This window comes from Sabethes cyaneus, chromosome 3, assembly GCF_943734655.1.
Source record: "Sabethes cyaneus chromosome 3, idSabCyanKW18_F2, whole genome shotgun sequence".
Taxonomy (NCBI): Eukaryota; Metazoa; Arthropoda; class Insecta; order Diptera; family Culicidae; genus Sabethes; species Sabethes cyaneus.
Genome location: NC_071355.1, coordinates 21,992,814 through 22,018,237, shown reverse-complemented (window position 1 = coordinate 22,018,237; position 25,424 = coordinate 21,992,814). Strand labels below are relative to the sequence as shown.

Genomic DNA, 25,424 nt, shown 5'->3' with positions numbered 1-25,424 from the left:
AAGACTATTTTCGAAAAAGGACATCCATACGAGTGTAAAATCTATCGAGGCATAACATTGCTCAATTCTGTTTAAAACGTACTGTCCTGTAATCCTGTTCTGTAGACTGAGACCGTCAACGGAGTCCTTCGTCGGCAAGTGCCAAGTAAACTTTTTGTGAAGTTCGCTTAACGACGAATCAAATGTTTGCTCTGCGTCAGTTACTAGACACGTTCCGGTAGTACAACTTGCCGATTCATGGTGTGTTTGTTAATTTTAAGGTGGCGTACAATTAAGTCAAACGAAATTAGCTGCGGCAGATAATGCTAGAATCTGGTTTACCGACGAAACTAGCTAAGTTGATTCGTACGACGCATTCGTATAACGCAATCATACGTCAAAATAGTGGGTGGGATAATTCAGTCGCTTCCTCGGCGTTTAATGGACTGCTCTAACCTGCTGTTCAATATTGCCCATGATGTTGGTGCCGAGGTGAAGCTGGATATAAGTTAAAGAATGATATGAAGCAGTAGAGGAATTCGCGTAGTTCGGCGAGAGTTCGGCATGGTAATTATAATGATTGCTATTGCTATTGAGTTGAGCGTATTATGGTTATTCCCTTTATTACATTGTGACATTTCAACATTAACAAGCAAACCTGGACACATTGCAAAACATCGCTATAAAGTATATCAGTATAATATGTAAAATGTCAACATGTATATATTATATATGTATGTAAACTGTGAAGCACTCCAAAATATGTGAAATCAAAACCGTTTGTATCGTGCGCGCTGTATCGTGGCACTAAGTCGGAGTCTAAGTTTCCAATTCCATGATGGTGGATTCCCGTCGATCGCTGTTGAGCGGAATGGTACCAATTACTACGGGAATGTTTAGTTTGAGCACCTGATGTACGGCACCGACTTCCAGTTCGGCTTCCAGCTCGTACTCGATTTTGATTTTCTTGCAGCAACTGTCGCTGCCACTGGTTGCCGGTAGTTGCGGCACTATTAGATTCTCTTCGTACTTAACCTCGTCGCTGTCGTCTGCCTGGTCCAGCTCAACTCGTACCACATCCTCCCTATCGACCTTCAGTTTAACTCTGGGCGTGTCACTGGTATAGGAAACTACCATTACCAGCTTCAGATGAATCGATTGGATCTTGGAGTTGCTACCATTGTTAATCTCCAGCACCAGAGGAATTCGCTGACCAGGAACATAGCCAGTTGCTGACGTTTGAAGAGTAACTGTCAAAGGCCCGGTTCGGCAAGGCCAGCAGCGAAAGGCTTTACTGATTTCGACCCGAGCTGGACCACGAATCGACGGTGGTTCTGCACACAAATCGACATTCCGTAGCACTATGAATTCGATTGTAAAAATTTTGTCCGCCTTCCAGGAACGTTGAAGGATAACCGTAATAATGTACTGAATTCGTCCATGCTTTCCTTCGAACGTTGCCGGCAGCGATTCCGGCAGAAAACAATCGAAACTGTAGGTATGCTTTCCCGCCGGAACGTCCATTGAGTCGCCTAACAAATAAATGGGTTGAATTTAAAAAAAAATCAAGCTTCCATTTAGATCCTACCATCCGCTCGCAGCAGATCGATTTCGGAGTGAAGACAAGCTTCACTACCCTTGAACGTAGTGCTGTATCGATTGGGCCCTCTGTGCTGTATCCATTTAACATGGGCGACGCCTGCTATGATCAGTTTGATTCCTGCGAAAAGACGAATTTTACACCCTTTAATTCATTGAACGCTTCTTCGCCCATTCAACTATTGCGTTCTACTAGTGCGCCTGCAAGTTATGCCGTTTGCCAGACAGTCGCGCCCATTTTCTCACCCCAACTCCACTATCGTTTTTTTCTTCTTTTCTTTTCGCTTTATCAAGGAGTAAATATTCGCACCTGAGAAGCACCCGCAACAATCGAACAAAGGCATGTCGAACAAAACGTATGTTTACCGTTCACTTTTTTGATTTCGGAGAACGTTAGTTCAACGCTTCCGTCCAGCTTCTCGCCGCAATAGTACACCTTGTTGGTGTCGTTCCTAAGCCGAAACTTACAGGTGGTTGGCATATTGGTTGACTTAGAGCACTATAATAAGACGCACTAGCGAAAAAATAGCCTATCAATAGGTATAATGGAAGCAAAAGCCTGTCTGTTGGGTGGAGGAGAGATACGTGCGATTTTACGTTCGCTTCGATGGTTCGTTGTTCGTCGCCAACTGCGAAGCGATCCTAGTAAACACTGAAAAAACCGAGTCACGAATGGTGGTATATCCTTCAGGCGCAACAGTGGACGCTAGGTACATACAAGCCTCATCGGTACCAGTGGCATCCGTGTGGTGGTGAGCTTTACGATTTGCTTTATCCTGTAGGGTTGCGAAAATTTAATTTTTAACACCCCGTTTTTCCTCTGTCCGCCTAATCCTAACCGTCGGTTGGCACCTATACATACCGAGACGAGTCTCACTTCTCACCGTGAAACGGTGATACGAGACAGCGCATGTGCGACATTGTGCTATAGTAGCTTGCCTATCTTCGAGGCGCGTTGTATGTGGTGCTTCTCTTCTGCTGAGTAGCGTATTTAGTAGGTAATTCATTCAATTACTATCGTCTGAACTCATTCATCTCTGGGGCAGGGCGTTACTGGTTTGGATGCTGTTTCGGGGCACGGATGTAAATATTCAAACGAACGGAACGGAAGAACGAAAAAAAAATCACGGAAGGATCGCCGCTGATGAATGGATTGTCGCGAATTCGGAAGAGGTTGTTCAACAATTGGGTTAGTCCTACTTGTGATGTGGGTGATTGCAGTGATTGTAGGCCTTTGTATTTGGCTTGTGCCGTCCGTCGTCGTCGTCCGTCGGTGCGAAGCGAAATACGAAGGTTGAAGTCAAGCTGGTCTTTGATTGACGACTGGCGCTGTTGCGCTATTTCTCCCTTAGGGCTTTATACAATAAGAACGATTGCTTGTTCTTCGACAGGCAAAAATTGAGAAATATTTCTTTACACTTTAAAAAAAATGGAAACTCTTTCGGTTTGTTGTTCTGCTCAGATTTTTTTATGCAGGGGTTTTCTTCTTGGGTTGAAGTGAACTTTTAATAAAATTCTTTTTTTTTTAATTTTTAATTTCAATTCCATAGACTTTTTTGTTTATTTGGATACTAACTTTAATAACAAATTCTTGAAATTACACGCCTAAGCACCCTAATAATCATCTCGTGTAACAAGCTCGTTGCAATGGAATGGTACTCATGTAAACTCGCATTTTTCAATTACAGTGGTAACCCGATTTTGTCACTCCCCGATTTTGTCACTCCCCGATTTTGTCACCCCCGATTTTGTCACGTTTTTGCCCCGATTTTGTCACGTTTTTTACCCGATTTTGTCACGCTTTTGATTTATCAAAAGCTTAGTATGTCAAATGTGTTAAAACACTGTGAAAAGAACTGTGTTCAACAAGTTGATTATCGTGGAGTTTCCACAAAAGTTGTTTCTTATCTCCAGAACTATAATAGCTAGAAGATTACTTTCTTTGGCAAAGTTCTTTATAATAATCTTCTCAAAAGTTTTGTAGAACTTTTTTTTGCTCTATCTCTTACTGCTTGAAAAATAAATTTTCTATCTTACTTTTAGGGGGGTTAATCAAAGAATCGTTCATACCATAAGAAAGAGCTTCTTACGCTGTGAAATTTCTCTGAACATAGTTAATCAGTATAATCAACCATTTCGGCGCAATTAAAAAACGCGTGTTTTCATACCTTTGGGAGTGCTGTGAAAAAGTGACAAATGTCCACAGAGAGGTAGAAGGAAGTGCGACATGGCCTCAAAGTGATCAGAATGAAGTATATGTAGTTCGTTCTAAGTTATCTGCAAAAAAATAAAAATTGAAAAAAATACCCGATTTTGTCACCCCTAAATTCATCATGGGGGTGACAAAATCGGGTCATTACTGTATTAGGTAGTAACTTTTCTGGAAAATTGAACGACATATCGGAAACGATTGGAAACTCGGTACGTGGAATGTTCGACCTCTCTATGAGCCGACTCCATGAGCTGGTTTGCTAGATCGAGAACTGCATCGAATCAGAGTCGAACGGGAGGTTTGATGGTCAAATTCCGTAGAACGTACCACATCTACTACAGTGACGGTAGAAAGCCAGAACATGAAGTTGGTTTCGTAGTGCTGGGGAAGCAAAAGCAACGAGTTATCCGGTGAAAATCATCGTCGGAGATACAAATGCGCAGATCAGGAAGGAGCATTTCTTCCGTCCTGTCATTGGAATACACTGTCGGACGCTGTTGAATGGAGCGGTAAACACGAAGATCAGCAGGATAAAAACTGTGAAGCAATCCACCAGATCATTGTTGGGATCTGGAAAAAAGAACAAATGGCGGAGGAGTGGTTAGTCGGAATTCTGTCTATAATGTGCTCCCCGGTTCCTGTTTTGTAGACTGAGACCGTTAGCGGAGTTTTTCATCGGCTGATTTTCGTGAGGGTCGCTCCATGACGGATCAAATGTTTACCCTGCGTCAGTTAGTAGACAAGTTCTGGAAGTACAACTTGCAGATTCCTCATCTATTTGTGGACTTTAAAGCGGCGAACGAGTCAGTCAAACGAAATGAGCTCTGGCTAATAATGCTAGAACATGTTTTTCCGACGAAACTAGCTGCTTTTGTGCGAAACTGGTTTACAAAAAGGATGGCAACTATGCAAATTTCTTGGCTATAGCGATGCGGAATGGGCAGCTGAATTGGACGATAAAAAATCAACGAGCGGCAACATGTTCAAGCTACAGGGTGTCGCTATTTCTTGGTGTAGTAAGCGACAGCCTACGATCGGTTTATCCACATACGAAGCGGAATATCTACAGCAGTTCACAAAGCCTTATGGTAGAGAGGACTGATGTTGCCGTTTCAAGAAACTGGCTTCATCCAGATCCTGCGTGACAGCCTGAGCACAAGCGACTATCGATACGAAATAAGGTAGCACTATATTCGAGATGCATTGGAAACAGGATTGGTTAACATAAATTACGTTACTTCTGAAGACCTACTGGCTGATGGACTTAAAAAGGCTTGCCCCGTCAAGCTGAACTATCAGCGGTAAGCCATTTGCAATTATGGCTTAAGGCTTAGATTATTAAGGGGACTAGATAAGCCAGTCTTTGATTTCATCATACATCAGTGAAAAGTATGCCATCAGCACTAACTACTGGCGGTAGCATGAACTAGACTATCACAGTCTTTGTATCGCCTTCTCATTTTATTCAAGTGTTAGTGACAGATGATGCAGTCAAACGTGTGCTTATAAAAACGCTCTACGAATACTATGGCAGGTTAGTACACCCTGCTGCCGTCAGGAGCCACTTTACTGACGATTGAATCTGCGAAGAGTGGCGTACCTATGTTTTAATAATCTAAGCTTAAGGACATGTATTAGATCAGTTAGCTGTGAGTTAGCAAAGACCCAGCCAAGATTCGAACATACGACGACTGGCTTGTTAGACCTGCATCGTACCTCGAAGCTAACTGGTCGATTGAGTGAATTAGCATGAACTATTTTTAGTAAGCTTTAAGCTATGATTTGTTATAAAGAAAATACAACAAAAGGTAGCAAAGAAAAGAAGTAAAGCCTAGGTGCTAGCCTAGTGTTCTTATCAAAACGAGACGCTGTTCGAGAGCAAACTTGGCAACGGCTCGACCAATATGAAGTTAATGTTTGCCTCTAAGTGCACTCGAATGTTTAATTCGCACGATTGTAAAAAGTATCCTGAGCCGGTGCTTTCAGAAAATTATGGCCGCAAACCACTAAAAAAGTTTGAGTCCGTTCAGTTATGTTCCACTTCAGCTGATCTGCAAAATGAAACAATGTTTACATGTTTACACTCGAACAACAACCAAACATGGATGTTTCCATAGTAACTCCGTCAGGGCAAAATCGACGCTCCTTTTTTTTCTTTTTTTCCCTCCTGTAGAGCCATATTACAACTGCGTCCATTAATAAGGAATATTGTTGTATGGCCCATATTTGATCTGGTGCTAGTTAGATATCCTATCACAATTAAGGTGAATCGACGCTCCTGCAATGAATGTCAAAAGATTGTGGCCACTTGTGCTCAATAGCCGCCATTATCGCTCGTGGAAACCTGAATTGATTCCAACAGCCTCTGCCTCTCCCAGCCAAGATTCGAGCATACGACGACTGGCTTATTAGGCCAACATCATACCTCGAGCTATGATTTATTATAAAGAAAATATAATAAAAGATATGAAAAAGTAATTCACACTCATTAGGTTACCTCTCAAATTATGAATTCAACGAAACCAGTCGGGCATGAACCTGTGCAATTAGATAGGAAGTGTTCATGCTAGATTAGTCACGTGAACCATTTTATGCAGTCATATTACTTGTACATGTGTAATATGTGCATTCAGTCTAAGCTAAGCTAAGCTGAAACTGAAAACATCCTTCGGTACCCTACGTAAAAAATCTTCGACCTGTCGGGTCGATGAGTTTATGGCACTTTTTCTGGAGTACTTCCCAAGCGGAGCCATCAAACACGTTAAAACTTTGATGACGTCTTTGCCATTTGCCAACTCATCACAAAGCTTCATATTTTCAATAAATCGACATCATTTGGTTCGACGCGTAGAAGATGTTCCAATCGACTGGTACAAAAATAATAAAAATCGATCAGGAAACCGCTAAGAACGTTCAAAACCTGTCCACTTTTCGAGTTAGATTTTTTGGAATGACCCCACTACCACTAGCGTGTCCAGACATAAACAAAAGGTGGAGCACCCGACCTTTCCGGTGAATGTTTTGACCAGGCAAAACGGAGTTATCGCAGGACGGTGAATTTATTATTACTAGGGTTGGGATACCGGGAGTACCGGAACCGGTAATACCGGTACTACCGACCAATTTTCTGGTACCGAAGTACCGGTACTGGCATGCGAGAATACCGGTATTTTCGGTTCCAGGCGCTGATGCTGAAATTTATATCCGTTGCAGCAGAAATAAAACTGACAATCATCCCTGATAACTTTGTAATATACAACGAAGTTTTTAGTTTCGACAATAGTCACTCTTGACTTCTACAGGGTTGGGATATGAACCCAGGTCCTTGGCGTAAATGCTAACCACTACACCTAAATTGCCTTCTACGAAGTTTATTGACCGACTACACTACAAAAGAATCAGCCCAGTAGTTTGGTTTATCAAGGAAATTTCATTCCATAATGTCCATCATTATTAACATCGATTATCATAAGCAGAAACAATTCATTAGTAAAGATGACGAAGTGATAAATAGATTAAATTCAGTACTTCAAGGCAGTTCCAGATTCAACGAATTCGATTACGCCAAGATACCAAAGAAATCTTTGAAATAAATCGGTTTCTTTCAATTTGCCCTTGACAGGCAAAGCTTTGGTTATGTTTTTCGATGCCATGAGCACGTCGAGTCGATAGATTTCAAGAGGGCCTGGCAATTATAATACTAAGATTTGTTTTGGCATGGAAGACAATGCATTGAAAGTCCTGTGCATCCTTCTCCTTCTCATCTAGCGGGTTCTCATCTAGCCAGGGTGGCTCATGCTGTAGCAAGAATTTGTCTCCATTGCACTCGGTCCTGGGTACCTGAGCTATTGGTCGCTAATTCGTTGAGCGTATCGACAAATTCTCAAGTCGGTTTCAACCTAGTCGAGCCATTAGGCCATTGGGTCTAACGCGTTGGGCCCCTCTATTCCTGGTGCCAAGGGAATTCCTTAGCTTCCTGATATTCTCCAGGTGTACAATGGAAAGCTCTCTAAGTAATGCCTGCAGCACTTGCTTGAGCCTACGCCACTTTCTGTTTTTCGCTTATAATAGTCCAGAATACCTTTCATTCAGATGACGCAAGTGCGCGTATATCTTCCATCATAAGCAAAGTTACACTCTCAAATTTGTAATGGATTCTGTGCATCCTAAAATCAAATCTCGAAGATGAAAAAAGCAAAGTGTTGGGCTCAAACGTCTTTCTAAGACTTTATCGATAGACTTCATAGCCGGCTGTTAGAGTACAGGACAGGATCGGGGCTAGTGCACCGATCCTACTGCCTCTATCTAGTAGCACGAAAATAAATCAGTGTTAAAATAAATAAATGAGTTTTTTCGGTTCTTGCTATAAATAAAGTTTATAATTCTTAAACACATATGGGTACCGGTACTGGAACCGGTACTACCGGCACTGATGCTCCCAGTACCGAAATACCGGTTCTCAAAAATAGTGTCGGTACTCCCAACCCTAATTATTACTGATTGCCACAAAAATACCGGTCGATCGGGTTGAACACTCTGGACTGTCGGGTGCAATTGGAATTAAAATTAAACTTGAAATTAGACTAGAAATTAGGTCGAAATTAGGCTGATTTGGGCTTGAAGCTTTACTTCATGTTGAACTGAAAATTGGACTTAAATTTAGAGTAATTTGGCTTGGAATTAGACATGAAATCGAACTTAAAAAATATGTAAAGTTTTTATTTGAAAGTGGAACTGAATTAGACTTGGAATTGGATTGGAAAATAAAGTTCAAATTTGATTTGAAATTAAGCAGCATAAGCATAGGATACCGCAGTTGAAATTTAAATTGAAATTAAGCTCGAAAAGGAAGTTAAAATTGGACTTAAAATACCTAACATAGAGTACGGGAGGGTATTCCCAGTGTTACGATACCGCATATATGGCAACACTGCCAACATCGCTTATGACGTTTATGTTGGTTAGAGGGTAAAAGAAGAGCGAAGATAAATAAAAAACGCCATCGCAAAAGTGTTCTGAAAAACAAATAGAAAGTGTTTCAAAGCTAATTCTGAATAATACCGACTATTTACCATTTTCAACGTGCGAAATAGCACCGGGTTCGCGAAACAGCGCCTGATAAGTGGTAGAAGTTAGTGTTTTGAGTGGTAAGGAAGAAGTTATGCAGTGAAATTAATGTATACCAAAATGTAAACAATACCTGTTTATACTTACCTGCAGATACAGCAACCATCGAAATACTAGTAGCCTGGGATACTTACCTGTAAAGAATAATCAACGTAACCAACCGTAAATCCATTGTAAGTAGTCTAAAACAAATAAAACAAAAGTGTAAAAAAAGTATACTTACCTGGTTCAATCCGTTCATAGTATCTACAACCGCGAAAGATAAAGTAGGGTAGCACACCCTAAGTTGACCTTAGGCAGAAACGTACTTACCAAACCGTAAGTTGTAATAAATTGTAACGTGAAATAAAATAAAGAAATTAGAATATTAATAGGTATACTGCGATCGGCGTTGTATAGGAAGAAGGTGTAAAGGATAGACAGTAAAACCACTTCTTGTAAGTCGAATGTATATTTTCCATAATTAATCTAACGCAAATATAATATTCTAGTTTGAGCATTACCGAAAAATAATCGGTTGCTACAAAAAACTGGTTCATATCCGAACACCCAGCACGCTACTAATTTCGGCATACATTACCTTTTTTGGCTACACTTTCCCAAATAAAAGCTTTGCCGCTATATAACAATATTGAAACGAATGTTGCACTCATAGGCTTTAATGTGTTATAACTATTTTCATAAAAATGTAAGTAATTTGCTAAATTTTATTCAATAAACATGTTTTTCCTCTGGCACGTAATCAGGCTGAAAAAAACCAGCAGCAATCGCTTACGCGTATCCGCTCATGATGATGGTTTGGAAAACACACAATTATGATCACGTTTACTTATTCTAGAAACTAAACAGCTGTGAATATGCTATCACAGACCAATTCTATTTCTTTGTATCACGGAAGAACACAAAAATTTCGGTCCTCTTTTGATCTGTTTTTGCAAAGCATCTAATCCCTGTGCAGGCTATTTAGGCCGGTCGGATTTAAAAAACACAGACACCACTATAGAAAATGGGCTCAATTTAGCCGCAGCGACTTCATCATTTGTCGCGACTATAACTCAAATTCAGTGACGTTTCATTAAAACCAAAATACACGCCGATATTCAGTAAATAATATTCTATCAACTGGTATAAAAATCTTGTATCGAATAAATATAGTTTCAATGTAATTTCTGAATATTGTTCAGGCTACTGATTAATGGGCTGGAAATACCCACCCGTACCCTACATTGGATTAAAATTAGACTTGAAATTATAATTCAAATTAGACTGGTCATCCGAGTTTAAATTTGACTTGGAATTAAACCTAAAATTGGAAATAAATTAGACTTTAACTTGGACTAATTTGAACTAGAAGCGAATTCAAACCGGACATGCATACGAACTTGGTTACGAAGTTTTACTTGAAACTGCGAGGGACATTTTACGTCTTATTCTCTCACACGTTCCTTTTCTGTGCCGTTTTTTCAGTCCAGTTTTTCCCGTGTTTCCTATTTAATTTCCCGTTTTTCTTCGTTTCCTATACCATCTTTTCTTATTTTCAGTTCTCTTTTTCCTCATGTTTTTCATTCATATTTTAATACTGTCTTTCCCATATTCCGACCTTTTTATTCTTTAATTCCGTTTTTCCCGTCCGTTCCATTGTTCCACATTTGTCTCATCTTTCTCCTTTTCTCTACCTATTCTCATTTGGTTTCTCTTTTTTTGTTCCGTATTCCCTTTTTTGTCTCGCTTTCACTCTTTTTCTCTCTCGTCTTTTCTTTTTTCTACTGTCCCGCTGTTTCCTCTTTCTCTATTCCAACTTTTTTATTTGTTCCGTTTCTTCGTCCTTTTGCTGTGTCCTGATTTTCCTCCATTCCATTTGTTGTCTTTTGTCTTCCATTTAACAACGCGCGGAAATGACGGGAAGTGGTCCATTTTGCCCCATTCACTCCTATTATTCAATAGTTTTGAAAAAATTATCTATAAACTTTCTCTAATTTGAGATTCTGTGGTTAGAAAAGAAGAATGTTGTGAATAAGGTATATGAACAATTTGGTTTCAATGCAACATAATCTAGTTTGTTTTGCCCCATTTTACTCAAGGTTTCTGTACTACAGGTAAAACGCCAATTCGATACTTTTACCAGAGTTAGAAGATTAGAGTTTGAAGATCGAACGACAATCAAGTTTTTCACAAAAATGTCACGAAAAAGAAATGTTTTGCCTTGTTGTAGGGTAAAACTTTTACAGAAATCTGAGAATGTATTGATAGCAAATGTGAAAGTACTCCGATTTCGTTCAAATTTGGTATGTTTGTTCCTAGCTGAAAAATTATGGACCCATATTTTTTAATTTTACGCTTAGGGTCCCCTTTCTTAGTTAGGGTGAACACAAAAATCGTCATGTTTTCCGATTTTATTTCATTCAAAGCTTCATAGTTTTTGAACCACTGAACCGATTTTAATGATATTAGTTCTAAATAAAAGATATTTCAATCAACTTTTCAGAAAATATGTTCGACGGTAGTTCTAAGCATTCCGAACTACAAAAACATCGAAAGTTTAAAGAAAGAAAGAACATTATGTTTTTTGAAGCAACCCCAACTCAGAAAGAGGCACACTAAGCGTTCAATAAAAAAATATGAGTCTAAAATTTTTCAACTAGGAACAAACACACCAAATTTGAACGAAATCGGAGCACTTTCACATTTGCTCCTTTTCCTATCAAAACATTCTCAGATTTCAGTAAAAGTTGTAGGGTAAAGCAAGGCAAAACATTCCCTTACATGACATTTTTGTGAAAAGTTTGATCATTGTTCGATCTTCTGACTTTTTCAACCTTCCCAGCAAGCATGCCTTCTTGTAAAATTTCTGGTAAAAGTATCGAATTGGCATTTTGCCTGTGATTCAAAAACCTTGAGTAAAATTGGGCAAAACAGACTACTACATTATCTTGCATTAAAATAAAGTTGTTCATATACCTTTTTCCTAACATTCTTCTTCTTCTTTTCTAACCATAGAATCTCAAATTAGAGAAAATTGGTGTGTGGTTCTTTCAAAACTATTAAAAAAATTGGGTGAAGGGGGCAAAATGGGCTACATACTTCCCATCAATCGATTTCTCGTGATTTTTTACATAAGAAAAATCACTTCTTACCCTTTAAAAATAACGGCATCAAAAAGTTCCGTTTTTTTCGGTCGATTTTGCCCAATGTATGCTGTTACACTTTTCTGTTCGACTTTTCTTTGGAGTTTTCCACCATCACTTAATTTAAAATTGGGCTTGAAAATGGAAATGAATTCATTCTAAATTGGACTTGAAACTAAACTTGAAATGATATACTGAAGTTGAAATTACACTTGGCACTGGACATAAAATTAGACTCTAAAGGTAACTTAAAGTAGAAATTGAATTGAATATAAAATAGATTTAAATTGCACTAGAAGCTGCATTTGGAATTGGACTTGAAACTAGACTTAAAATTGGACTTGAAATCGGTGTTGAATTGAATTTGAATTTAAAATTGAGTTTAAATTTGGCTTGAAACTAAACTTGAAATTTAATTAACAAGTAGACTTAAAACTGGAACTTTTTTTACGCAATCAGTTTACTCATAGCAAAAACAGTGACGGAATAAATTAAAAACTGTGGACTTCTGAGTTGCAGAAATTATTTTGCTTTACAATAAATTTTACAGATATGGTGGGGCACGTACCCAAGTATGCCCCAGCCTGGGCACGCCAGAGCTACTTTTCAGAAAGACGAAGTCTAACAAAACAAAGGAAAAAGTCCAATATAGAGTCGAGATCTGAAATTGATAAAGAACTTAGCTCCCTTTAGCCCTTCCCCACAGGTTCACCATTGGTTCCAGCAAACCTTCCGGTTCCTTCTGCTAGAAGCTAATGCAATGGATCTGAATATTTTCAAAATTTTAACGCCAATAACTTTTAGCTACCAAAAGAACACTGTTTATTTTTTTAACATAACAAACATTTTAGATTCAACTTGATTCAGCTTGTTTTGGAATTTTCAGCAACATCCTTTGGGCTGGTCACAACCTTTATTCGTCTTGCAACCACAATTGCATTGGCATCCCGTCACGCATGGTTTGTCCGGAGTTCCACAGCAGTTTGTGCATTTGCAATCAGCTGTATAATAAATGAATTTTAGTTTAAACAGAAACTATCGTATCCATACAGCTAGGTAGAAATAATTACCTTTACCACAGCACTTGCACGGCATTTTGATCCTGTAACTTTTTCAAACTTTTGCACTTTCCAATAAATTAAAGAAGTTCGACACTCGTCGGTTGTAAACTGGTTGATTGCTTCTGGTTAACCCACAAACTATTCCGTCGATCCCGCGGGGGACACTTTTATATGTACAATTTTCGTGTCGTGCGCAATTGACAAGAGGCTCGCGCTAATAGTTCGCAGCAGGCCGGGTGACTTTGTCGGTCGGTTATGTTGCATTTTGCGCACTTACCAACCATCGATGATTGTCACGTCAGTTTGCTCAGTTGGAACGAAAGAGTTCGTGGGCAATAATAATTGGAACGATGACGTCGAGTAAAAGATAACGCTTGCCGAAGCCTCAATTACCTATATTAGGGATAGCATGTATATAGTAATAAAGCGTAATAATAGTAAGTAAAGCGATTCTAATAGTGTTTAATAGTCACCGCTTGTGATTGAAATTGAACACACAATATTATATAGGATTGTTACTCTTAAGTACAATCAGGAAGCTGCGGTTTTCTCTGAACAACAAAAATTGATTAGTTTTCGATGAAAATTAGTCTGACTGTGTGCCCTACTTACTGGGACTGGTAGTGCAGGAAAATTCCAGAAACAACCACATGATTGACGCATGGATGTTTTTTGGTCATTGTGTGCTGAACTCGAACAATATTTTTTTAGCACAGAAAATTCAAATTAAACACCACTGCTCAATCATTCGTTATCCTAAAAAACAATCTTGTCGCTTTGATGCTATCCAATCTGGTTCCGTCTAATCCAAGCGCGTTCTATACTATCTGCTCACTTACTTCTAAGTTCATAGCTCACCAATAGACAAACGTTATTTTTAAATTTTGGAACCCCATCCGGTCATTTTTCACGTACATAAAAATATTCAACGCCATTTCTTAGGTGCAAGATGCGAACTTTCCACCAACGCTTTTAGCCTTCATAGCCTTTCATCGAACGCAAGAGAATACATTCCTCTATGACGTGTAAATTAACCAGTTTGACTAAGGTGTACCTGACCATGTGGGTTTTTTAACCAATATTTTCGTCAAATTATACACTTGAAAGTAATTGAAAACAAACACGCATGCAAATCAAGTGTCAACCGTGCACGTGCTTCTTTCTCGTCGTCTGTTTTACCTTCAGGTGGGAAGTTCGATGTATGCTACAATAAGAAAACTGAAATTTGTAAAATCTGCCATCGAAATATTTATGATGACAAGATTATCCGTTCCCTGAAAGACATAGGAAAACAAAACTAAAAATAAAATGATTTTAACAGTATAAAACCAGAAGATATTTCACCCTATAGAGCAGAAATCATTCAAATTTTTTAACTCATGTCACCGATTCTTTAAACATTCGAATAACACTATCAGACCATCAAACACTGCGCAATAGATGAATCTTTTATTTGGCAAAGTTTGCTAAAGATATGAAAATTCAACGATAAATCTCGTAACGAGAAAAGCCGTAGACACTTTAATTTTTCTCAGACCTTATAATGCAACAATAACAGCCAGTACCGGTTCCGATATTCAAGCTTTCCGCGTCCACACACGGATAGCATTGTTTTCCACGGCGTCGGCATCACGCGCCGGAATCACCCCGATTACCACCGGAACGCGGACACTTTGGTTGGCATTGAAGAAACACGTATCGATTTCAAACTCGACCACCAGCTCGTAACCGATTTCTATCACCCGTGAAAAACTGCTAGTCGGAAGCACCCACGGTACCTGTAGGTTTTCCGCCGCAAGTACACCTCCTTCCGGAAGGGTTATTTCCGGTGTTACACTCTTGCACACGACCAGCCGTTTCACCTTCTGATGGACCTTCGGTCGTTTGGCGTTGTAGGTAATCTTCTGGACCAGCATGGTGACGATTCGAGTGATTTTGTTACCGCCCTTATTGTTCACCTGGATGACCGCTGGAATGAACTGTCCCGGTACGAATCCGGACGTAGGTAGCTCTACGGAGGCGTACAGAACACCGCTCGGAACGCACGGCCAGTAGCCGAGAGATTTGGTTAGTTCGGAACGAACCGGCATAAGGATTTCATTGTTCAGATCAAGCTGCCGGACGAGTTGGAAGTTGAGAGAATGAATCTTCGATTGTCTCCAGGGACGTTCGAGGGTTGCCTTTAGCCAGTAACGAATGTGGCCACGCTTGCCCTCGAACGAAGCAGGCAGCGTGTCCGGTAGGACACACGCAAAACCATGACTGTACGTTCCGGTCGGGACATCCTTGTATTTTTCTGCAATTGTTTCAAGTTGAGTAGTTTGTATTGTCTGTATGATGACGAATTAAAATCGTTACCGTCAGCTTGGAACAGGACCAACTCTGAGTACAAGTAACGTTCTTTCGCCTTGTAGGCTATCGAACCACGACCTTGCCGTTCGAACCATTTTGTTTTACCAACACCAAAAATTGTTAACTTTAATTCTGCAAAAAATTAACCGGTTAATTTGCTTTCCAATCGAATATCTTTTGGTACTCACTGGACACGTTATAGCTTTTTCTGAGAGTTACAATCACGTCACCGATCACTTCCTGGCCAGGATAGAAAATCCCATCCGTACTGTTGGTGAGAATGATCTCGAGCTTCGGTGGCATCTTAGCAGCCGCAGACAGGATGACGAAAGCGACGACGTTTGAATCCTGAACCAGCAGAGAAAGTGAACAGCATCACAGCAAGCGGCGGCGCCAGTCTGTCGCCGATGCTGCGTCAATCGTGCGTGTAAGGCATGCGATTATGCATGTCTCTATTGATTTACATTAACTGTAACTAAATACTGATAGTGGTGGCACCACCACCTAAGCTTATATGCTTCACCAGTCCTAGTGTCCACTGAGTGCGTCGTAAAGGATACAACTAAAACGGTTGGATTTCCATCGTTAAGCACCAGCCAGCCAACGTGTTTTTTGTCTTTGCCTAACTTGCAGGCGCTGCCTCGTGAACAGAGCGGTGCGAAACGGGAAAGGATGACGAACAGACTGGCGAGATGAGAATTGTAACCGTCCGGGTATAGGCATAAGACGGAGAGTGACGCACGAAGGTGAGCCAATTTCCTACACACTGAATGAGTATTGTGAGAATCGGAGTATGCTCTTGGATGAATGTAGGACGAATGACCGGTGATGATTAATTTTTGTAACGTGTTTTTGTATTGTAAACTACTTAACACAGCGGTTAAAAAACTATCAAAAATTACGAGTCAAATTAGGATGGCTTCCTAACTAGACTCGTATTCGAGATTCTGCTAAGACGCTCAACGTAATAACTTTTAATTAGCTATCAAAAGTTCTAAAAACAGACGGTTTTACAGGGCGAGTAGTAATAACTTTCAGTAAAGCAACAAATAAGTCACAAAAATAAGCTTACATAAATTACAATTTTGAGTGTATTTCATGTAATGACATGACATCGTTGTTGAGAAGCGTGCTTGCACGCACGATACAGGTTCTAAGGCATTGCTTGAAAATATCCACAGACAAACCTTTGGTTTGCCTAGCATGTGACCCCATGCAAGGAAAGTAGAGAGGATTCTACTCAGACGAAGAGGCAGGCCACTCTTTCGAAGAAATGAAATCCGGAAAATTGTCCTCACAGCAAACCTGTGTAGCTTTCGCTTGGTGAGACGGTGCAGAATCTTGTTGGTGTGCGTTCGTGTGGTATTTTTTGCCGATTGGAATGATTTTTCAAAACATTATCGATGTAACACCTGGTCCAATGAACAGCAATGGAACCTTCAAATTTTCGGAGAAACATCCCCATGCCATCACCCTGGAAACATTCTGGAACCTTTGAACAGCCAGTTTGTCCCGAGAAATCACAATCACCGTACCCGCTTGAACAGCTACCGACATCTTTCGACTTTTGCAACCTTCCGCTTCAGTCAAACCGTGCACCCGTTTGTTTTTGTATGGAATTAATCAAAGATCATCTTTCGACATATTTTTCATGGCTGACTGCGAAATTTTCAGTTCCTTGGTCATTTACCGTTCAGACTGATCTGGTTTCCGTCGAATTCGCTTTTTTACTCGTTTGATGGCTTCCGGTGTCTTTACAGTGCGTTTACGGCCATGTTTAGCGAGTATTTTCCAAGAACCGGTTTGCTTGTATCGGTTGATGGTTCGAAAGATGAATCTTTCATTTGTTCCAAATGGCTTCAACTTCTTTAAAATATCATATGGTCGAAAATGTTTCAAAACCAGACTTATCACAAGTTCCCTTTTTGCATCCATGATTACAACGACTCATAAACGGATGAAAATTCATAACAAACGTGCAAGCAGTGTTGACACTTGAATACATTCTAAACGAAAAATATGCAGACACATGTATGGTTAGCCCATTTTTAATCAAACACGTCCAAAGAACACTGACAGTTATTGCTACTCACTTTGTAGACAAAAATTTTATCATTTTATCATAAAATCCGCAAGCAAGGCATGAAAGTTGCAAGTCGGATAAATTTGCAAGATTTGGGTACCGTTCTGATTCAAACTTCGAACACTTAAGCCATGCTGGAACGTTCTTCAAAGCGAAATGTTCGAAAACATCTTTATTGTACCCCCATGAATGGTTCGATAGCATGACAATTTATTTATTTTTATGGGAAAATTTTGAAAATGAGGATAAAATGTTATTTTATAATGAAAAACACCAAAAAGTTACAGTTCGGTTTTGATTCAAACTTCGAACACTTCCATGGTCGACATTCAAAGCTCGAATATTTCAGTCTCAGTTTTAGTGTCACTCAACTTAAATGAGTGAAATTACATTATTTGTCTAAACACTGTCTTTTGAAATCCCCCTAACAGTGTGGTTTAAATTGTTCACACAATAATTAATTTTAATCCATATTTCTGAAGTCATTTGCTAATATTTTCGAACTCCATGTACTACATATAAAGCGAGTTTGCTTTCTACAGCTTTACAATGCAAACAATTAATTTTCCCGAAGGAAAACCCGGAAAACCGGAATAGCTGTTCGAAGTTTGAATCACTCCTCAAAACGTGATTCAAGCTTCCAACACTTTAATTTATATAATATCATTGAAATAATGCATGAAATAGTTGGAAGTAGTTGGAAGGTAAACATTCTAAAGATGGTAGAATAATGCAAACGAAAAACAGCTACTTTTACCCGTGATGGCTGCCTTGTGGGCTACCAGAATGTTGGAAAATTAAATTAGTTCGAAAACAGACACTGAGAAAGCCTGCAAGTTGTAAGCGAAATACGTATCTGTCAAAAAAAAAAATTTCTTTTTATTTAATTTTCCAGGTTTCGTATTTTACTAAGACGATCCGAAAATTTTAGTCTACCAGAATGAAAGGTGAATAGCAATTTGATGGTTCAATTTGTCGAAAGCCGCGGATTTTTTTTTTCGTTTTACAAATAGGGAAATCTGCTATCAGACACCTGAGAAGACAACTCAGGGGGTGGGGTTTGGTATCCCGACCCCCCTACTGGGGCATGAGGATCCAGCCAGACCCACTAAAAGCCTACTCGAGTCTCCAGCCTCAATCCCCCCTGGCACCACCTTATCGGTATTGCTTCAGGGAGGGGCTATTGTGCTTAACGCACACTCTTAAATAACTGGACTATGGTAGTTAGGCTGTTCATTCGCCGTTGATCGGCTTTCCAGCGGTTTTGTAGCTCAAGTAAGCCATACCTGAGTATGGACTGGACCACGTTGGCCAATAGCCTTCGCTTGCTGCCATATACCGCAGAGCTATTAGACATCATACGAGACAATGCCGAAATAGCTGTGGAAGCCTTCTTGCACTCCCAGGAGGTTTAAGGACCGCGTTGACAAAATGGTGCAGTCCCCGACGCTGATATTTGCTTGCTGCACCGACTTACGGTTGTTCACCACGATAACCTCCGTTTTATGATGCGTTAGCTCCAGTTTCCTGGATCGCATCCAATCTTCAACAATGCTTATAGAGTGGGCAGCCGTCAACTCTACCTCTCTGATAGATTCACCATAGACTTCCAAGGTGATGTCATCCGCAAAGCCGACAATCATCACCTCTACCGGGAGCTTTAGCTTCAACACCTCGTCATACATGACGTTCCACAACTCCGGGCCCAGTATGGAACCTTACAGAACCCCTGCGGTGATTGGATCGCACTTCTGACCCTCCTCCGTGTTGTAGCATAGCACACGATTCTGGAAATAATTTTCCAGAATTCTGTACAGCGACACCGGCACTTGGACGTTCCGAAGCGAGTTGGCTATGGAGTCCCAGCTAACGCTATTAAACGCATTTCTCACGTCGAGCGTAACAACTGCGCAATAGCGAATACCTGTCCTCTTGCGCTGGATCGCCACCTCCGCTGTCTTAGTGACAGACAAGATGGCATCCACCGTAGATTTGCATTTTCGGAAACCGAATTGGTTCCTTGACAGACCGTTTGTACCCTCAGTGTACTGTACGAGTCTGTTAAGGATAACCCTTTCCAGTACCTTGCCGGCATTATCGAGCAGACAGATCGGCCTATATGACGAGGGGACACCCGGAGGGTTTCCCGGCTTCGGCAATAGGACCAGGTTCTGTCGCTTCCATCTGTCCGGGAAGTGGCCAGCTTCCAGGCATCTACTCATTACTGCCCCGAATAATTCGGGAGCCTCCAGAATAGCCGCTTTGATGGCCATATTCGGGATTCCGTCTGGTCCCGGTGCCTTCCCAAGGAACAATTTTTGCTTATTAAACGTTTCACCGACAGCTTTTATTCAGCACATGCTGTATAGCTGCTTTTAAAGTATATCTAAACACCTCTGTTCAATGCTTATACAGTAGGTTTTGGAGAATTTAAACAGCACAGTGCGGAATATGGACGTGGAAGATGCGTTTGTATGGCTGTTAATCAACGTATAGTAAAACGTTTATTCAGTACGCATAGAGATGTTTATTAAACTGCTGCTAATGACACTGAAGCTACGTTTATTCCACAGCAGTTCAATATTTAGACAAGCAAAAAGAATAAAATATGCAGGAAGTACCTACTGTTATTTTATTTTGAGGGTTTCGTTATTTTCATGTTCACTTTTGTATTCGTATTTTTATAATTTAATGAGAGACTTAGTAGGAAATCGTTGGTTGACTCAAAATTTATCAAGCCTGCCATTATACTTTTTTCATTCATCCGGGTTCGAACTTACATCCTGATGATCGGAAGCCATCGACGAACACATCTGAGATAATCTGACAGATGACAGGCTCCGAGTTTTTAGCCGATGTGGATTTACCAGTTTAAGTTTGTCAAGCGTGGAACAAAAATGGGCTAAAATACATTTAAGCGCTGAAGAGTAGTTTCTTAAATCATGTTTGACATCTGCTGTACAAGATTGCTTTAGAAGTATTTATTCTGCACATGTTAAACATTTAATAAACTATTTGTGCTAAAGTATTTCGCTTGTACCACCAGCAATACCAGCAACATAACACACTCACAACGCAAAGTTTTTTTTCTCTTGAATATTGACGACGGTGAGCGGTGCTACTGAGTGAAATTCACTGGAAACTGGAAATCCAGAACTTTCGGCTAGCTGCGAACATTGTGTGCGATTGTTCAGTTAGTTAGCAGTGATGTTATTAGTTAGCAACAGCGGAGAATAGTTAACAGCAGAAGTGGTTCGTGCCAGTACCGCAGAGGAATAGTGCTTTTGTCACCCCGTCATTAGTTTACGCAGATAGTACTGCTTTCTGAGCTAATCGCTACGTATATTTGTCATCGGATCGGATTTAGTTTTTTTCATCTAAAAAACAAAAAGCAGCAGTGGATGGCACGAGCAGAAGTGGGGTTTTGTGCACCGGCAGCGGGAGCTGGTCACGCGATTACGGTACGGCGCTAGCAGTGGTGGTATCGCCACTATGCTACCCGACCATAACAATTCTGGCGGCTTTAGCCCGACGCAATTCATCTTGCTGAGCAAATCTATTGTGAGTAACTCGCAAAGCGTCAAGAGAGCTGGTTGCCTTAGACGAGGGATAACGACACGCCAAGGGAGATACATACCGTCCAGACAACAACAAATAAAAGGATTGCCACGACCAGCAAAGACTTGTCTCTGCTATAAGTGGTAATGCAAATTTTTTCTATTCTTAATCTGTAAAAAAAGAAATAAAGTGTACCTAATATAAATTTATTTATATAAATTATAAAGTGTAAAGTATAAAGTGTCATTCAAGTTATTGGTGTTATTGGCTGCCATCAAGCACTATTTATTCCACACCTGCACCTGGTGGTGCTACTGATACATTTGTACGACGATTAATCGACACATATTTCACACTTGCTCTCAACAATGCAGCAGATACGTTTGCGCAGCTTTCATTCGACCCTTATTCCATCACTATTCCACAGTTGCTCTCAGCAATGCTGCTGATTCGTTTGCGCAATATTTATTCCACTTTTATTCTGCACGTGCTGTCAGCAATGATGCTAATACGTTTGCGCCACGTTTATTCCATCCTTATTCCACCACTATTCCACACGTGCTTTCTGTAATACTGCTGATACGTTTGCACAATGCTTATTCCACTCTTATTCCACTTTTTCTCCACAATTGCTCTTAGCTGATATGGTAGCTTTTAAACGACCGGTATTCTACACTTGTTCTTAGCTGTGCTGCTGATATGTTTGCACAATGCCTATTCGACTCTCGTTCCACACTTAAATAACAACATGTAGATGTTGATTAGAAGCTAGGAAAAATGTGGGATATAACGTTTAAACAACACGTACTTCAGCAAATTCGCTTATTCAGCACCGGATGCTACCACGCAACTCTTATTCCACACCTGCTCTTTTAACTGCTGCCGTTTTGCTCCTTGGGTTGCTCACCTTTAGGGATTTAGCGATCTCAATGAGTTCCTCGTTCGTAACCGTTACTTCCTCCCCGACCTAATCCTAATCCGCCGTCGCCCATGTTACTTTGGATGTTCGGCACGGAGGCCGACCGTCCTACGCTATGATCTGAGATACTGGAACGTCGGCCGTGGGACGACTCAGCGGCCTGAGGCCAGGGCCTTGGCTCGTGGCGCGGAAAGAGGCCCTCGATGATCCGCTCCAGCTTCTCTGGCGATCGCTCTGTGGGCCATTACGACCCTGTAGGCATCACCCCACGGGTTCGCATTGGCACTGGCACACAACTTTTCAAAGCACGCTCGCTTGCTAGCTATTATCCCACTCTTAAGCGCTGCGCGTGCAGAAACTAGTGCTACTCGACATTCTGCTCTGCCCTCATCCGAACAAGCTCTTTGCATAATTGCATAATTCTCCTTGCACGAAAGCAGGCTCCGCGGAGTTCCGCAATTTCTTCTGTCCACCAGTAAACCGGTGATCTACCATACCACGGTCGGCTTTTCCTAGACATGGTGGCGTCACACGCTCGCGACAGCACCTCTACCAAATGATCAGCGTTCGAATCGGGCATATCGCGATCACCGCACTCTCTTCGGATCGCTTCCACAAATACTTCGGGATCGAAGTATGATGTCTTCCATCCACGGGTGGTCGGAGTGTTGGCTCTACCCGCCGCCTGCCGCCTCGTTATCTGACCAACACCATAGCGGACCGCCTGATGGTCACTGTGAGTGTAGCCATTGTCTACCCTCCAGTCTCCTATCAGACCAGGACTGCCGAATGTCACGTCGATGATAGACTCTGCACCATTCCTACTGAAGCTACTAGTGGTGCCGACGTTGGCCAGGTCTACGTTGAGCTTTGCCAGAGCCTCAAGCAGAATCCGACCCCTATGGTTCGTGCGACGACTTCCTCAGTCAAGCGTTAAAGTCGCCCGCCACAACCACCGGCCTTAAACCAGTCAGCACAACTGATACTCGGTCTACCATCCGCGTAAACTGCTCAATCGACCAACTCGGCGGAGCATAACAGCTGCAGTAGCACACTCCACCCACTTTGGCAACCGCAAAGCTCTCGTCTGCAGTTGACACAACCTCTTGAACCGGGAACCTGCTTGTCGTCCATATAGCCACCATCCCGGACCTATCCGAGACCCAGTTACCGTTTCCGACAGGGATCCGTCAACGACTCAGTAACTGCTTGGTATAACGGCTGCTGGGCCGCGTGGCAATGGTACGCGAAAGCCGCGGATAGATCAGCGTACATAACTGTAAAAAATCTGTGCGTAAATAACGTAAAAAATCTGTTTTATCATCGAGGAGCATAACCGAGGGTAGACCGTCAGCTTTGCACGAATCGGTTGCCGGAGGCACTAGCTAGCCAAATGTTTTGAAAATTTTCCTTTTAATGCTTTAGTTTCGCCGTAAAAAGCGGAAGAGAGGAGAAACGAAGAGAATCTCTCATTGTCAGATACATCGCCATGAAAAAGTACCCGAGATTTAGGGTCTCGTTTCAATTTTTGCTGCTCGACATTTCATAGACAGTTTCGAAAGCAAGAACGACTCAGGCGTTTGTGCACAGAGTTTGTGTCGCGTGCCGCTACCTGTCGGCTGTGGAGGGGTAGAGTCCTGTATCCTAAATATTTCTTCAGAATAGCTTTTCTTTCGGTGTTAAAACGTCGCAGCCTAGCATAGTGTCAGCATGGGCGAAATATTTACTTCACGGAGTATTTGTTGACACTGCAGGTTCAAGAGCTGCTGCTAGCGAATAAACCTAAGCGGCTTGAGTTTTGCAGGATTATGCAAGCAAAAGTGGCGGCGAACCCTCAATTTATGAAAAACATTTTTGTTGTTTTTCATACGTGTCAGAATGTGTTCAACGCACGTGGTAATCTAGTGTGATATGCGTGATGTATGAGATTTCGGTTACCTACTTATTCAACACCCAAACTCATACGTTTAAAATCAAATTGCGACGAAACAAAAAGAGATAGACGTTTTACGGCAAAGAACTAATTGGAGAACGCTTTAAATTGGTGAATAACAGCAATCAGTTTTATCACACATTTTTAGGAGAAATTCGATTAAAATACCTTGAGAAACACTTATTTCAAAGCTTTTTGCTTCTTAAAAGTTACTAAATTTCATAAAGTGGGAGGTTTAAACGCAATTTTTAATACAAAATTTTCTCAGCTTTCGAATGGAAGTAACATAATTGAGCTAGCTAGCATAGCTTTTGTACCAGAGCTAATTTAAGGTAAACAGAACCGAAAGCTGAAAATGTTTAATAACTCTGTAACGATTGAGATTTGGCCATATGCGTAGAAGGATTTTTTCGTCAAATATGATCCTCTATCACCCTCTGAAATATTGGCACTAAGCTACCTAGCACCCTGTATATACAGTTCAAAAACATATGTCGTCTTTAAGGTGAAATTAGTCGTCATCGATTCTGCCAATTTCATAAGCAGTTTTTTTGTTTGAAACAAAAATTCTGTTCATGAAAATATATTCGCTGTGTTCAGATTGGCAGGAAGAATGCAGTATTTACATTTTTTTTAAACAGAACCCCGCTTTTGGGCCCAAAAACTGCTTCCAAAATTGGGCTGAACGATGAAAAGTTGATGACTGCTAGTTTCCCGTTAATTGTTTTATTTACTTAAACTCCAAACTTTCATTTTACATATAGATTTTAACACTAAACCGTAACATGTCTTTAACAACAACATCCTGGTTGATTGCAGCCCGTTCCGGTCTTGCACGAGCAGCTGCATTGACAGTTCGTCCCGCAGGGTGCACCATCTCCGCAGCAAGTGGTGCACTGGCAATTTGCTAGAAACAGAAATGAATTTGGTTTACGGTAAGTACTAAATTCTAAATTTGGCTGAATCGGACTCTCAAATGACTTACTATTTCCACAACACCGACAGGACATTGTACTGTATTTTCTCAACGAGGTTAGGTAAAGTGGAACCGGGTAAAATCACCGAAAAACTGTTGAAGCTTATCTACGCTACTTGTACGAAGTGAATGCTGGTATTGAAAAACCTAAACAGCTTTTATACACGCCGAACATGCTACTATACTGATAAGAAAGTCGTGTGCAATCTTTAACATACCACTCATGATAAACCCCTTCGATACCAACCAGCAGCGCGAGAGGCAACATGCGCCCATTCGTTCCGGGCGCAACGTACGTGCTGACAAAGCACCATAGTATGCCATGTGATGACATGACGTTCTTGGAAAAACAATTTCATGACTCAGTGAGTTTGTTCGCTTTTTCATATATTTACAGAAAAGTTCGAACGTTACTATTTAACGAAACAATACCGGAATGGATCAACTTTTTTGAACGGAAATAATCGGAAATGCAGTAAATAGGAGATGTTTCTAGTTGT

The 25,424-nt window shown here is 40.9% G+C and overlaps 2 protein-coding genes and 1 long non-coding RNA gene across 3 annotated transcripts; 1 reads left to right on the top strand and 2 right to left on the bottom strand.

The window, feature by feature from the left end:
* Window positions 1-798: 798 nt before the first annotated feature.
* On the bottom strand, window positions 799-2,059 carry LOC128743935 (arrestin domain-containing protein 17-like). Its single transcript, XM_053840649.1, has 3 exons — window positions 1,945-2,059; window positions 1,568-1,699; window positions 799-1,511 (listed from the first exon to the last, which is right to left on the bottom strand). The coding sequence occupies exons 1-3, from the start codon at window positions 2,057-2,059 to the stop codon at window positions 799-801; spliced, it is 960 nt and encodes a 319-aa protein (XP_053696624.1).
* A 12,567-nt stretch (window positions 2,060-14,626) lies between these two features.
* LOC128743293 (arrestin domain-containing protein 17-like) lies at window positions 14,627-15,835 on the bottom strand. Its single transcript, XM_053839843.1, has 3 exons — window positions 15,644-15,835; window positions 15,462-15,587; window positions 14,627-15,399 (listed from the first exon to the last, which is right to left on the bottom strand). The coding sequence occupies exons 1-3, from the start codon at window positions 15,756-15,758 to the stop codon at window positions 14,681-14,683; spliced, it is 960 nt and encodes a 319-aa protein (XP_053695818.1). The 5' UTR covers window positions 15,759-15,835; the 3' UTR covers window positions 14,627-14,680.
* Window positions 15,836-24,752: 8,917 nt separating this feature from the next.
* LOC128744027 (uncharacterized) lies at window positions 24,753-25,010 on the top strand. The gene is made up of 2 exons (XR_008412348.1): window positions 24,753-24,883; window positions 24,954-25,010. It is a non-coding gene; the product is annotated as an uncharacterized LOC128744027 (long non-coding RNA).
* Window positions 25,011-25,424: the final 414 nt, after the last annotated feature.

Coding starts and splice junctions, on each gene's coding strand:
- LOC128743935 (XM_053840649.1), bottom strand. CDS start 2,059: ATGCCAACCACCTGTAAGTTTCGGCTTAGGAACGACACCAACAAGGTG. Junction 1,700..1,944: donor CGAAATCAAAAAAGTGAACG/GTAAACATACGT, acceptor GTCTTTTCGCAG/GAATCAAACTGATCATAGCA. Junction 1,512..1,567: donor CGATCTGCTGCGAGCGGATG/GTAGGATCTAAA, acceptor TTTATTTGTTAG/GCGACTCAATGGACGTTCCG.
- LOC128743293 (XM_053839843.1), bottom strand. CDS start 15,758: ATGCCACCGAAGCTCGAGATCATTCTCACCAACAGTACGGATGGGATT. Junction 15,588..15,643: donor AAAAAGCTATAACGTGTCCA/GTGAGTACCAAA, acceptor AATTTTTTGCAG/AATTAAAGTTAACAATTTTT. Junction 15,400..15,461: donor GGTCCTGTTCCAAGCTGACG/GTAACGATTTTA, acceptor AAACAATTGCAG/AAAAATACAAGGATGTCCCG.